The 15,182-nt window shown below is 33.9% G+C and overlaps 2 protein-coding genes across 2 annotated transcripts in view; one reads left to right on the top strand and one right to left on the bottom strand.

Moving 5' to 3' along the window:
• The window catches only part of LOC128232379 (E3 ubiquitin-protein ligase DTX1-like), a 32,219-nt gene extending 23,588 nt beyond the window's left edge, over window positions 1–8,631 (bottom strand). The window contains exon 1 of the mRNA XM_052945896.1: window positions 8,430–8,631. Within this exon, the coding sequence (XP_052801856.1) occupies window positions 8,430–8,625 (196 nt within the window). The 5' untranslated portion in view covers window positions 8,626–8,631. The remainder of the gene's footprint in view (window positions 1–8,429) is intronic.
• A 191-nt stretch (window positions 8,632–8,822) lies between these two features.
• On the top strand, window positions 8,823–14,889 carry LOC128230125 (coiled-coil domain-containing protein 92-like). The gene is made up of 4 exons (XM_052942152.1): window positions 8,823–8,933; window positions 10,244–10,427; window positions 11,242–11,289; window positions 12,360–14,889. Exons 2-4 carry the CDS (start codon window positions 10,301–10,303, stop codon window positions 13,124–13,126), a joined length of 942 nt encoding a protein of 313 aa, XP_052798112.1. The 5' UTR covers window positions 8,823–8,933; window positions 10,244–10,300; the 3' UTR covers window positions 13,127–14,889.
• Window positions 14,890–15,182: the final 293 nt, after the last annotated feature.

Raw genomic sequence — 15,182 nt, 5'->3', positions numbered from 1 at the left:
AGCTGTCACATAATGTGAAAAATGCCCCCGAATGTGACATTGACCTATAAACAAGGTCAGTACCGGGTACATGAAAAGTTGATCTTGCCTTTACGTGTCAAATACATAAAAATTATGGCAAGTTATTTTAAATTGCCTCTATAAATTAAAAAAAACACCACCCATACTTGACAACCTACGCTCTTACGTCCTTATATTCAGCATTCCATTGTGAATATACATCTAAGTGTATCTTTCACCTTAGAGGTAGGGACATGGATCTTGCACGCGACACGTCATCTTGGTATGTCGAACACATGTGACAAGTTATTTTAAAATCTGTCCATACAAGAAAATGTTACATCCTGGACACGACAACCTATACTCTATGTCCTTATATGCAGAATTCTATTGTGAATAAACACTAAGTGTGACCTTGACCTTAGAGGTAGGGACATGGGTCTTGCACGCGACATGTCGTCTTGGTATGTTGAACACATGTTATTTTAAAATCTGTCCATACAAGAGAAAGTTACAGCCCAGACACGAGTTATTGAGCCCGACACACAGACAGACGAACGGACGGTGTGATTTTAATATGCCCACCTTCGGGGGCATAATAAAAATAATTATTATTCTTATCTCTTAAAGACAGAACTAAATATTGAAAATCGTTTGTCCCTATAAGTCAATAATTCTCATCATATAAAGTGAAATCTGATTGGAAATATAAAATAGAATGTTTATAATAATATAAGCTTCTGGCCTAATTATTGAACAACAATGCAAATATCATTATATATTATTATATTACAGGTCTGACAATTTCAAAATTATGTACCACAACATAGAACACATACACAATTTATTACAATGTTATGATATTACATCCTTGGTATCTTATTATTTTATGCAATTTATTAACTGTACAATATAAGTAAGATATATTATATATATAATCATTTCACAAATTTAATGTATGGTAATGCAAGTTATGGCTGTCACAGAGACAGTACACTCGACTATTCCAACGCTTTTGAGTTTCAGGACTGCAATGTTTTAGTGAAACATTCATGGATCTCTGTAAAATTAGATTACGGTAGAATGATTCTTGCATAGATTAGTGTAAAATTTCAAACAAGAACATAAATTTTATACGGACTTGACAGAAATAGCATAATACATGAAAGAATTTGTACATATACATGTACTTTCCTCAATTTAGGAAGTCTGTTCACAGTTGAGCATTGTTTTAAGTTTCTATGAAATACATTGAGTGGTTGGTGAGATGTGCAATTGAAATTTATGCTGAACAATGATCGTACCCGTAATTAAAATAATGCATTTTGAATACACAAAGTTTGGTGACTAATATATAATGAATCTTATACTCTTATACTCTACTATTAAACTCTTAAAATGAATAAAGAAAATTCCCATGAAGTTGACGGGGATCTTTTAGAGTGGCACTTAATGTAAAGTTAAGTGCAAAGACAAATCTTACTTACATGTATGTAAAACAAAATAAATAGTTATCTAACTTGATTTATTAACTAGGTTGGATGGTTAAGAACCATTGTTTACAGTTTCAATGCAATACATCAAGAAATTGTTTTCTAATGTGTGCTTACATGCAACACCTTAATAACCAGAATTAGCAAATAAAACGGGCCTAAATTTGCATTACATTATATTGATGGCAACATGTAAAACTAAACCGTCAATGTTCTATGTTTCCAGGAGAATAAAACAAGTGAAATAAATTTTAGTAACAACGTGTATTACATCAATATTCAAATCTCAAACATTCTTAACACTACTTCATTACATTTCTTTAAAATTAAACTATCTGTGATCATTTAAGTTAAATTGTATGTTCAATACTTTTTTTACGTAACTTGTATGCTATCGCTGGAACATAACATAATTTTCAAAAGCTATAGAATTTTCACTGCGTCTGAAGGAATAAACAAGAGCTGTCATGTATGTGACCCCGAATGTGACATTGACCTACGAACAAGGTCAGTACATGAAAAGTTGATCTTGCCTTTACGTGTCAAATACATATGGCAAGTTATTTTAAATTGCCTCTGAACATAAAAAAACACCACCCATACTTGACAACCTATACTGTTATGTCCTTATATTCAGAATTCCATTGTGAATAAACACTAAGTGTATCTTTCACCTTAGAGGTAGGGACATGGGTCTTGCACACGACACGTCGTCTCCGTATGTGGAACACATGTAGCAAGTGATTTTAAAATCTGTCCATACAAGGGAAAGTAACAGCCCTGACACGACAACCTATACTCTATGTCCTTATATGCAGCACTCCATTGTGAATAAACACTAAGTGTGACCTTGACCTTTGAGGTAGGGACACGGGTCTTGCACGCGACACGTCGTCTTGGTATGTGGAACACATGTGGCAAGTTATTTTAAAATCTATCCATACAAGAGAAAGTTACAGCTCGGACACGACAACCTATACTCTATGTCTTTATATGCAGCACTCCATTGTGAATAAACACTATGTGTGACCTTGACCTTTGAGGCAGGGACACGGGTCTTGCACGCGACACGTTGTCTTCGTATGTGGAACATATGTGGCAAGTTATTTTAAAATCTTTCCATACAAGAGAAAGTTACAGCCCGGACACGACAACCTATACTCTATGTCCTTATATGCAGCACTCCATTGTGAATAACCACTAAGTGTGACCTTGACCTTTGAGGTAGGGACACGGGTCTTGCACGCGACACGTTGTCTTGGTATGTGGAACACATGTGGCAAGTTACTTTAAAATCTGTCCATACAAGGGAAAGTTACAGCCCGGACACGACAACCTATACTCTATGTCCTTATATGCAGCACTCCATTGTGAATAAACACTATGTGTGACCTTGACCTTTGAGGCAGGGACACGGGTCTTGCACGCGACACGTCGTCTTCGTATGTGGAACACATGTGGCAAGTTATTTTAAAATCTGTCCATACAAGAGAAAGTTACAGCCCGGACACGACAACCTATACTCTATGTCCTTATATGCAGCACTCCATTGTGAATAAACACTAAGTGTGACCTTGACCTTTGAGGTAGGTAAACGGGTCTTGCAGGCGACACGTCGTCTTGGTATGTGGAACACATGTGGCAAGTTATTTTAAAAAATTTCCATACAAGAGAAAGTTACAGCCCGGACACGACAACCTATACTCTATGTCCTTATATGCAGCACTCCATTGTGAATAAACACTAAGTGTGACCTTGACCTTTGATGTAGGGACACGGGTTTTGCACCCGACACGTCGTCTTGGTATGTGGAACACATTTGGCAAGTTATTTTAAAATCTGACCATACAAGGGAAAGTTACAGCCCGAACACGACAACCTATACTCTCTGTCCTTATATGCGGCACTCCATTGTGAATAAACACTAAGTGTGACCTTGACCTTTGAGGTAGGGACACGGGTCTTGCAGGCGACACGTCGTCTTGGTATGTGGAACACATGTGTTAAGTTATTTTAAAATCTGTCCATACAAGAGAAAGTTACAGCCCGGACACAACAACCTATACTCTATGTCCTTATATGCAACACTCCATTGGGAATAAACACTAAGTGTGACCTTGACCTTTGAGGTAGGGACACGGGTCTTGCACGCAACACGTCGTCTTGGTATGTGGAACACATGTGGCAAGTTATTTTAAAATCTGTCCATACAAGGGAAAGTTACAGCCCGGACTTGACAACCTATACTCTATGTCCTTATATGCAGCACTCCATTGTGAATAAACACTAAGTGTGACCTTGACCTTTGAGGTAGGGAAACGGGTCTTGCACGCGACACGTCGTCTTGGTATGTGGTACACATGTGGCAAGTTATTTTAAAATCTGTCCATACAAGAAAAAGTTACAGCTCGGACACGACAACCTATACTCTATGTCCTTATATGCAGCACTCCATTGTGAATAAACACTAAGTGTGACCTTGACCTTTGAGGTAGGGACACGAGTCTTGCACGCCACACGTCATCTTGGTATGTGGAACACATGTGGCAAGTTATTTTAAAATCTGTCCATACAAGGGAAAGTTACAGAGCCGGACAGACGGACGGTGCGATTTTAATATGCCCACCTTCGGGGGCATAAAAATGCTGCCCGTAAAAAATCCTTTAAAATCCACCTTGCTGTCAGTAGTAAAGGTTTTATGACATAAACAAGACAATACAAATACCAACCAACAAATTTTGTTTGATAAGAGTGTTTGTATTCAGTATGAAAACATTTGTAAATATACATTCATGTAAAATAAACAATGGAATAACCTTCCAGCCAAATTAAAAACAATTATCAATAAAAGAATCAGTGCCCACTTCTTATAGTAAGAAGAGTCAATACAAAACAAATTACTTTAGTTTTTCTTTTATTACTTCGTTTATTTGTATTTTTTATTAGGTACACACCAAGGTGCGGAGCTTCGGCCAAAAATAAATGAAACAAAAAAAATTCTGTACTTTGTAAAGTAAGTCCAGTAAAAGTGCAAAATTGAAATCCTGATTAAAGAAAAAACAAAACAAAATGAATTGTAGGTTCGGGTATTCTGAACGGTGCCATGGATATGCAAAAATAGAATGATTATACTTGATTATTTAGAAGAATTGTTGACAACCCTTGAAAAAATTTCAATTCATCACATTATTGCCGAGATGTTGACTTATGTGTGCTTACATGCAAAATATATGAAGGTCCATAATTTGCACTATATGCACAATAGAGTTATCCTACTTGATTAATTCAGTAAGTTGGACGGTTGGGAACACTCGTCTTAAGTTTCAATCAAAGACTTGCTAAGATATTGTGCTCCTAGCGGTGTAATGCCAATGCATTAGGTGAGTAGTATAGCTCTCCTTATTCTATAATTAGTCAAGCTAAAAATATAGCTGTCTTTTAATCAACTCATTTTAATATGAAAATAAATTGTAAACTATTAGAAAAGTTGGATATTCATAAATCAAGCTAAGAGTATGATTTCTGCTCTTTAATAGGTTCTGACAATGATGATACTGTATTAATGTTAGCGATGTATTATCATCTGTTGAATATGATAAACATGTAAGACTTAAAGACAGTTTCCATATTTAAGAAAACACGACCTTTAAAAGTGAAGCATGACATCATTTTTTTCTGTGACATTGTACGTCACCAATGAATGAAATCAACGTTACATAAGTCAACAAAAAGAAAATTGCATGTTCATGTGGTATCCTTTTAAACCTACATGTATGCACTGATGAAATTCCATGACAAAATCATATACATTTTTTGATAGAACTAGATTATTTTGACAGATGTCTCAATATTGACATGAGTGTTATACTTTGAAGACTGACGCTTCAGAAGTGTTATGAATAATGAAACAAGAGCTGTCAAATGAGTGACTAAGACCCCCAAATTCCGCCCCAACACAGGAATGGCAAACAAGTTCGTTGAAAAGAGGCCATAACTCTGAGGTTATTGTACACTGCATTTCCATTTATCATGCTTAACCAATGTGTTATTAAATTAAATTCATTAAGCTTCTGACAAGAAAAAGTAACAAAGGACAATAACTCTGTAGTTAGCTATATAAGAGTTATAGTTCCTGTACACTGCACTTCCTCTTATTGTGCTTTACCATTGTATGAAGCTTAATTGCATTTCATCCTTCAGTTTTAAAGTTATGCTCTCGACTAGGAAAAGTAACAAATGGCTATAACTATGCTCTGGACTGGGAAAAGTAACAAACGGCTATAACTCTATGATAAGGTGAAATAGAGTGATGGTTCTTGTACACTGCACTTCATCTCATTGTGCTTTACCATCATATAAAGTTTAATTAAATTCCATCAAGTAATGTTCAAGTTATGCTCTGGCCTAGTGAAAATAAGAAAGGGCAATAGGTCTGTTATAAGCTGGAATAGAGTTATGGTTCTTGAACACTGCACTTCCTCTCATTATGCTTTTCTATCAGATAAAGTTTATTAAATTTCATCCTGTAGTTTTCAAGCAATGCTCTGGACAAGAAAAAGTAATTAAATTCCATCCAGTAGTTTTCAAGTCATTCTCTGGACAAGAAAAAGTAACAAAGAAAAATAACTCTGTAATTAGCAGAAATATAGTGATGGTCCTAGTACACTGAACTTTCTCTAATAATTTTGTGCTTTACCATCGTATGAAGTTCGATTAAATTCCAACCAGTAATTTTTACAGAATGCTTCACACAAGAAAAGTAACAAAGGGCAATAACTCTGTAATTTGCTGGAGAAGAGTTATGGTTCTTTTACATTGCACTTGCTCTCATTGTGCTTTACCTTCATATGAAGTTTAAATTAAATTCCATCCAGAAGTTTTCAAGTTTAATATGCTGCAGACAAGAAAAATTGCAACAGACCAATCGACCAACCACAGGGTGACTCCAATAATACACCCTCAAAATTTGTATGTCACAGTCAGGGGTATAAAAATATAAACAGTACCTAACTAGGCATATGCTGCTTAGCAATAATGCTTATACCAATGTTCAAATACAAATTTGAAGTTCATGGTTGTGTTCTACTTGAATTGTAGGAAATAAGAAATGAGTCCATGAACACAAACTAATTTCGCTACGGTGTCCGCTTTAAGCTGACTATGTTTGAATTGTTCACTATCTAATGGTCTCTTAAAGTATAAAAGATAATTAAGTGCTACTTTATTTTACATCTATACTGTCAATCAAAAAGCTTTTAAAAACATTTAACATAAACTTTAGTCTTAACCAATCCAAATTCCTATTAATAACCACAATAGCCAATATCTGAACCCAAATAATGAAGCTGTTGACCAACATCGGTTTTGAAATTGTGGTGCATTCAGCATAGACACACTTTGCCTCTCAAAGACATCCTTAGGTTGAGAAAAATGTACATTTAACTTCAAATCATGAACAAATATACAACTAGTACAATGCTGTTACATGAAATTACTTCTCCACAACATTTAGTATTTATAATTAGATGAGATTCAACTTAAATTGTTTTCAAGTTGTTTTTAAAGCTGTAATTTGGCTATTTTTCCAATGCTGAAAACTATATATTCTTTTCAATTTGAATGCAAAAAGTCCCAATGGATCTTTGGTATGGATCCATAAAAAAATCCAGGTGTAGTACTGTTGTTAAATTCAATGTCGAGACAAGGGCAGACTGTTAGGTCATGAAGTGTGTTCGTTTATTTATCAGGAATGATAACAGTCCCAAAATCCCAATCTTGATAATCCTTAAAGTTAAACATGTTTATGAGAGATTCCAACAAAAAATTCAAATGTTTTCCATTTCAATGCACTTGTTAATATTTTTAAAGGAAACTGTTAGTGTTTTATAGAGTCTGAAATTATTTTTTTTTAATTTCAATTGAAATGTTAACAAACTGCTTGTTACAATGATAAAACATCATCAAAAGTTCAAATTAGAGCTCTATTGTTAACAATTATTTAATGATATCACAAAAAAAATATTGCACTAACAGAATAAATGATGATATTGAAAATTTAATGACTTCAGGGTTGGATTTACAATATAATGATAATTACATGGGTATCTGCCAGTTGATGTTTGTTTTTGTTTTTATAAAAGCAAGTAAAATAACTAAATTATAAACAAAATGCGTTCCAACATTGAATACTTGAATGAATCCCTTTTATGCAAACATCAAGTAAAAAGTCTAAAAAAGAAAGCTCTCAATCCTGATTTTCAAATTAATTCTTAATTTTATCATCCCTTTGAAGAGGTAGATTTTTATTTAACTCATATCTTCATAAAATATTTTAATACACATTAACAGTACCTTTCAAGTTTCAAGAGTGTATTTTTTTATCAAGTCCAACATCAAAATGTTCCTGAATTATTCGCAGACATACAAAGATTAGGACAAATATTAGTTGCCATTTTATGATTGAAAGACTCTTGAACTATTAGTTGAACTCTCCAACTACAGTTTGAAATTCCATTTTATACTTCTAGAAAGCATATTTTCTTACCATTCCTTTATTTATTTTTTAAATTTAAATTCCACTAAAAATAATAAAATAATGGTTATTTAAGGCTACTTAGAATTATAAGCACACTTTGAATATTTATCAATAATAAAAAATAAAAACTGAGGACAGCATAATGTTGCTTAATGTTGTTATATTGCACTTGATTTAGATACTGTCATTTATTGTTGAAAGAACAGAACATGACCCCAAATATTTTAATTTAAAATCATTGAGATTTTAATTAAGTTTCATTCTAATGTTGTATCTTCATTTAATCATCTGCAACAGAACAAGAAATCAAAAGACAACATGTTGCCAACATTATAGAAATCAGCCAGCAAAGTTAAGTTATTACAATAATGCACTGAATTACAGTGGTGACTGGTGTGTACCTGTTCCAATTCGAGTCTGAATACATTTTTGCAGATCTGCTGTATACAAATATAAATTACGATCCACATCGCCTAACTGAAGTGGGGAAGTAGCTTGTTTGTTTGATTCGAAGAATCCACAAATTTCTGGGCTATAAGGTCTCCACTGGCCATATTCGTTTTGCCATTCCCAAACAACAACACCATTAGTCGCCATTTTCTACTTTCGGTTTATTGACCTAGCATGTTTTGATCTCGAGTCACGGGATTCTTTTTTTTTTAACAAGCATCTTTTTTTATAATCGTAATCACGAAAAATAATCTGATTCTAAATGAATGAAAAAAACTATATTTTCTACATAATATAATAAAATAAATAAATAAATAATTGTAGTCCCACAATGCAATCGCATTCTTGTTGTGAGGGGAAACTTTGCTGCTAAAAATGTGCACTTTTATATTTTTACAGTGAAAATTCTCAGATGTCCCTTTGATTTCATCGAAATGCTTCTTCAGTCATTAAATGTATAACTCCTTTTATCAACTGGAACTATTGTTGGTTTATTTAATCGAAGGAATATTATAAAAATTAACATATGCTTATCCGAAATCCAAGAATTGTGTGTTAATTTTGGTGGGTGGGGAAGAAAATTTTAAACTATCAATAAACTCCTTGTTTTATACGATCAGTTTATTGCATTTTCAAATGTTTTTACAGAATTGAATTTATTTGATCCAATTGTGTTTTTGTTGAATCAGACATGTATAGGTGTTCATTTCATCTTTTTTTTAAGGGCCATTTTTATGGTAAATGTGTTCAAACTTCAGTTTACCTTTGTAGTAAGTTCAGGTCTACTATATTGCCAGGCACTGAAAAATTGCAGTCATGAAAGAAAAAAATACAAGATAATTTATTTCATGTCGTAATAAGCGAAGTACAATTTCTTTGTACAAAATATATTAAATATGTTATGTTAATAAAATTATAAACTAAAACACTACCTTGCAATTGCAGAGATATTTTCCGAAAATCCAATCTTTATCCACCCTTTTATCAGGGTATTTTTGTGTCCCGGTTGTGGCTTGAAGTATGTGATTTAGAAATTATTTGACAAAGATGTTAAGCAAACAAATGTTGTGTTGTTGCATGCAAGAACTATGACTGTACTACAAAGGTCAAGGCCTTACATAGAGGGTAATCATTCAAGAAGCACATGGAGAAAAGGCTGTCATGTCTTCGCTGTAGCTCTGTCATGCATAGGATGTTTTTTTATCACCTGCTGACACAGATGTTTGGAACATAAGGACTACTTGTTGCAAGATCCATGTTCAATCATGATTGCATTCTATGAATATAAACTTGATGACATAGGGACACCAAGATTTGCTGATAATGCAGTGTAGATTGAAAGATCATGTGGTCCAAACTGGACAACCAAACTAGGCCATAAATTTCTCTGAATTGAACGATATCAGATTAGCAAATCTGAGCTGTATATTCTTTTGATCTGGGCATATTGACATAAATATTGGTAGTATAGTGCTAACTTTGGTGTACTAAACAACAATACTACACCACTTTTTTAAATATGCATTTACTATTATACTAAGTGCCCTTTTGATATTATCTCAAAGGCTTTGTAATTAAAGTATTAATGATTTTATCATTTATACATATGATGTCAAGAAAATCTTTTGAAGCAAAATTGGGAAACCATAATATATCATAGCAGTGTCCACTTTACTTATATTTTTCTTAGTGATTATATGGTAATGGCAAATGTCAGGAAGAGGAAATAAGTTTTACAAGATACTGGAACCATTTTCTTTTTCAGACAATGGCATACAGTTAGTAAACTTTCCAGTGGAAATATCAATTCAGATACTTCAACATGGCAACACAGGAAGCCATACACAAGCGCAATTTGGAGAGCTCCATCCTTTTCATGCAACAAGAGCATGCAGCTACTCTTAAAGCCTTGCATGAAGAAATCCAAAAACTGCAGAAAAAATGTACAGGTATGGTCACAAAGGACAATGTAATTTGTTTCCTCTTAAAAGAAAAAAAAAATATTGAATTTTATGGATTTGAAAGACACCCAACCTGATCAAAATAGAAAACCCACCAATATTTTATTCATGAATTTTAAGTTCAGATGTTTTGATCAGCATTTCTTTTACAATAAACATTTATTAATTCAACTGATGACTATTGTCACAAGGTATTCAAACAATAGAAAAGGGCGAAAGTGATTTTTTTAAAAATACTGTTATATTGATGCATTCAAATGAACATTTAGGTTTTCACTACTAATCTGTGTGTCCTTCAACTCTTATGGTTACCAAATTGGGGATCTTAGATCTTTCTAGTGATTTTGGGGCCAAAGTTCAGCCAAATCTATGACTTTGATGTTAAATAGTTTTCCCATTTTTTGTCCAAATTCGCAAAATTTACATAAAGAAAAAAATGTTGATCAAATTATGACAAAATAGCTAAGATGCATTTTCATCTGCAATTTGCTGTCACCAGTGAGAATACATTTATATGATCTTGATTCTATATTATATATGTCAGTACACAAAAACTAGTGGTTTTATTATGGAATAAATAATATTTTGTTTAGACATGAATATAGGTTTTGTACCTTGCACTTTCAGTCATGTTTTCAGTAATTGACTTTGATAACATACTCTCACTGTTGGTGTAATAAATCACTCATAAAATGCATGAAATGTTCAATGAAAGTTTATTTTAGGTATTTTGTGTGTTAACTGTTGTTGATAACTTAGATGTGTTTTTAATCATAATGACAAATCAATTTGTGCTTTTTAGAGTTAACATTCGAGCTGAACATGGCTGGACTTGATGTCAATGATGGAGGTAATCAATATATATTTAAGCTAAAATTCAAGCACAAGTATGATAATGAAATGCTCATATAAGTTTATCCTGTAAAAAAAACCTATTCCTTATAAAAAATATCGCTTCTTCGTTAAATAATGAGGAATGTTATAGATCAAGACAGCCAAAAAAGTTAAGGTATAAGCACATGCATGGAAAACAAGGCCCATTAATTTTGCTTTTATAATTGTCAATGGGCATAATAAGGGATTTGAATGAAATGAAACTTGAAATATAGATAGATGTCAATAAGCGGAAATGAAGATCACAAGAACCATAATCATGCCCTGCATATTTCTTAAGTTTTCTCCCCTTTACCTTATATTTCTAAAAAAGCGTGCTAGTCCATGCCATATCTGGGAAAATACTGAACAGCTAATTCAATTAAATTTCGAAATAAAGATAGCAATGGCAATAAGAGGAAGTGCAGTGTTGCGGCTTTGTCTGTCTTTCTGTCTGTCCGTCTAGACCGAGGTCCTGAGAATTACTTCAAAAATACAGATGTGATATGAAAACTTGGTATATATATATTTATACAGTCATCGAAATTAGTCTCTTGGATGAACAAGCCCGAATTCTCATACAACTGCTTGGCATTGCATTTTTGAACAATCCCTGCTGTATAATACACAGAATTTGAGCAAGCCTGAAAATAATTATTCCAGTGCAAGGCTTGCGGGCTTGTGCTTATTTTGACCACTGTACATAGATGGCAATGAGCGGAAATGCGGTGCACAAGAACCATATCCCTATCATGCATATTTATTAAGTTATCTCCCCTTTAGCTTTTTTTATCATAATCATAATTCAACAATTCACTTTCTGTCAACACGTTGTCTGCCATTTTACTGAAAATTGGCATTTGGGTAACATCCATCGTCTTATATTTGGTGGCATTTAAGACAACTTTTATAGTGATTTGCAATATTCCAAAACATTACATTACTTTAGTAAAATGAATGGCCATGTACCGGTATACATGCACCAAGATCTCTAATTTTGGCCGTCATGTCAATTTTTTAATAAAAAAATTAATTCTTTTTTTCTAGTTCCACCAGAAGTAGCGGAACACATGAAGCATCAGGAGAAAATGATTGATGCTCAGCGAGAGACACAGCATGAACTGGAAGTAGAGTTGGAGAAGAAAGACAAGCTAATCAAGGAAAATGAATACACCTATAAACGACAGAAAATGAAATATATTGAAGATATAAGGGCCAAAAATAATGAACTTGAGCAATTGCGTGCTGAATTAGATGCAACAGCAAATAGTACTGCATATTATCAAAATGAACTGTTAAAAATAAAGAAGGCCAAATTTCAAAATGTGCACAATGACACTGAAACAAAAGGTGCTGCCCATGCACCAGCCCCTCCAAAAGAGAGCAGATCAAACCCAACCCGTGCTTTCCATATCCGTCGGACTTTGGTTGACCCCTCAAATAATGCTGAAATACAAGGACCTGGCAGTGGTGGGGCCAGGCAAGGCTCAGGCAGCACAAGTCGATCGGACTCGCCAGCCGAACTGGCCAGGCCTTTCCTGCGGGGAGAGGAAGCAGAACAAAGCGTTATACAGATCAAACAAAGCAACCCCTTGCCACCGATCAGAACATCATCCGGTCGTGTTGTTTTCAGGGAGCCGGTGGATGTTGTTCAGGTCAGTGTTCACAATGTGCCCAAGCCCCTGTCCCGCAGTAAGAAGGCCATCTCCTCTGTCCAGGAAGTGGAGACCCTAGCAGTGGGCCAGGTCTCCCACAGCAACCCGTCATGGAAACACTCCCGCAGGAAGGAATCTCACAGCTCAGAGTATAGATAGTCGTAAATACACTATGGTCGCATGTTGGATGTTATGTGAAATATAGACTGAATTAATGAACATATTTAGAGATGCTTTATGTTAAAGATATTTTTGTTTTATTTTGTTTGAGATTTATTAAAGTATTTAAATAGGTAATCTATGTTCATTTTTATTTTACATGGATTTCGTTTACTTTTATTAAACATTTTAAGATGGTATATTTATTTTCCCACCAAGTTTCTATTGTTGCTGACTTTTTTTAACTTCATAGCATCTAGGAATGTCAAAAGATAAAAGTAAGATGCAAGCTTAAATGGACTTGTTTGCAAAATTAAGCAGTAAGCAGATACATGTATGTTTTCATTTCTCATCCTAATCAGTGTTATTTTGTTTGTTTTACTCTTCTTTGTGTGGGGTTTACATGTACATTTATGATACATGTACTTTGTCATTAGTACCTGTGATATTGTTCCTAAACAGCTGTGAATTTGTGATATTTCTTTGCCTTTACTTTGTATTGTGAAGGTCTATCAACTTTGATTGTTAAATCTATTCCTGTTACCATTTCATTTGAAGCACTTTTTATTTTTATTTTATTAAATCATGTTTTAAATAAGAGAGAATAAGAGTGATGAATTGACTGAAATTGCCTGTACCTGTGATGTACATGTTCACATATCTGAGTGTTGTATTACGGTTCATGTGATACTAGTACCTGGCAGGCTAAGATGTTCACATATCTGAGTGTTGTATTACGGTTCATGTGATACTAGTACCTGGCAGGCTAAGATGTTCACATATCTGAGTGTTGTATTACGGTTCATGTGATACATGGAAGGCTATGCACACATATCTGAGTGTATCATGGTCTATGTGCTTGACTGCTTGTAGAGTTACAGTTTACATGTTGTCTTTTTATAATTACTGTATACTGTATATTATATGTGTATGCAGTCTGCTGAACATAGACACCCCAGAATATCACACACCATCCACATTTGCAAACACTGGTGCCATTTGCATAGAGATGTATTTACGTGGAATACAAACATACCCAATTACTGGTAAATTATTTGTTTACATTTTCCATGGTTTCACTTTTTCATTATAATGTTATTTTAAAATGACGTATAAACTGACCTTTGTTTACAAAAGTTTAATTTTGTTTGTCTATGAAACATTTTAGGATGTAAGGCTTAATATTGGACAAGGGTAATTGCAACATACACAGTTTAAAGTTTGTTAAACTCTCGTGCACCTGTTACAAGCTTGTGATTGTGTGTAATAGGTGAAGACTAATTAGTCATTGTCCATGAATTCTATTGTTTTAAAATGCTGATGGCATTAAACTGCATTACTATAGTATATTTTGCAAATTTTTTAATAAGCGATTTCTTCGTACAAAATGTAATAATTATGTTAATCTCTGAAAACTAACCATTAGAACATTGATTGAATGGTGCAGATTTTGTTTTGAATTATATTACGTTTATATAGTATACTTGTGGTTTATGCCTCTGACTTTTAGATGTTTTGTTATGGTTTCCAGTTTAGAATACATGTAAACTTCATGTTATGAAGACATGTACATGCTGTACTTACAAAGAATGTGGTTGCCTTTTATGATCTCATAACTTGTAATTGTCCTTCAAGGCATTGTTAGTCTCATCGTTCAACACCTTGATATTGTTAAGACACATTCAAATGACCATGTGGAAATGACTGTTTTGTTAAAATTTCACAGACTGTGATGCGTTTATGTTGTAAAAATGCACAAATAAAACTGCAAAAAAAAGTATTATTTTGTATTCAATATAGGAAATCAAAGAAGATATTTCTAGGGAGTGCAAGATGTCAAGCATTTAACAGCCATGTTGGCTCACCTTGTAAGTGTCTATCATGTGTTTCTGGTCCTGATAGAAAAATCTGACCCGAGGGCACGTGCGTAAGCCGGTAACGAGGCTTGCCAAGTTACTGGCCACGCAGCGTGCCCGAGGGTTGGATTTTTCTATCCGGGCCGGAAAAATATGATTGATACTTTTTCTTGCGTATCTAAATTTATCAATTTGTTGAA

Source organism: Mya arenaria, chromosome 4 (assembly GCF_026914265.1).
Source record: "Mya arenaria isolate MELC-2E11 chromosome 4, ASM2691426v1".
NCBI lineage: Eukaryota > Metazoa > Mollusca > Bivalvia > Myida > Myidae > Mya > Mya arenaria.
This window is presented reverse-complemented; position numbering and strand designations above follow the sequence as displayed.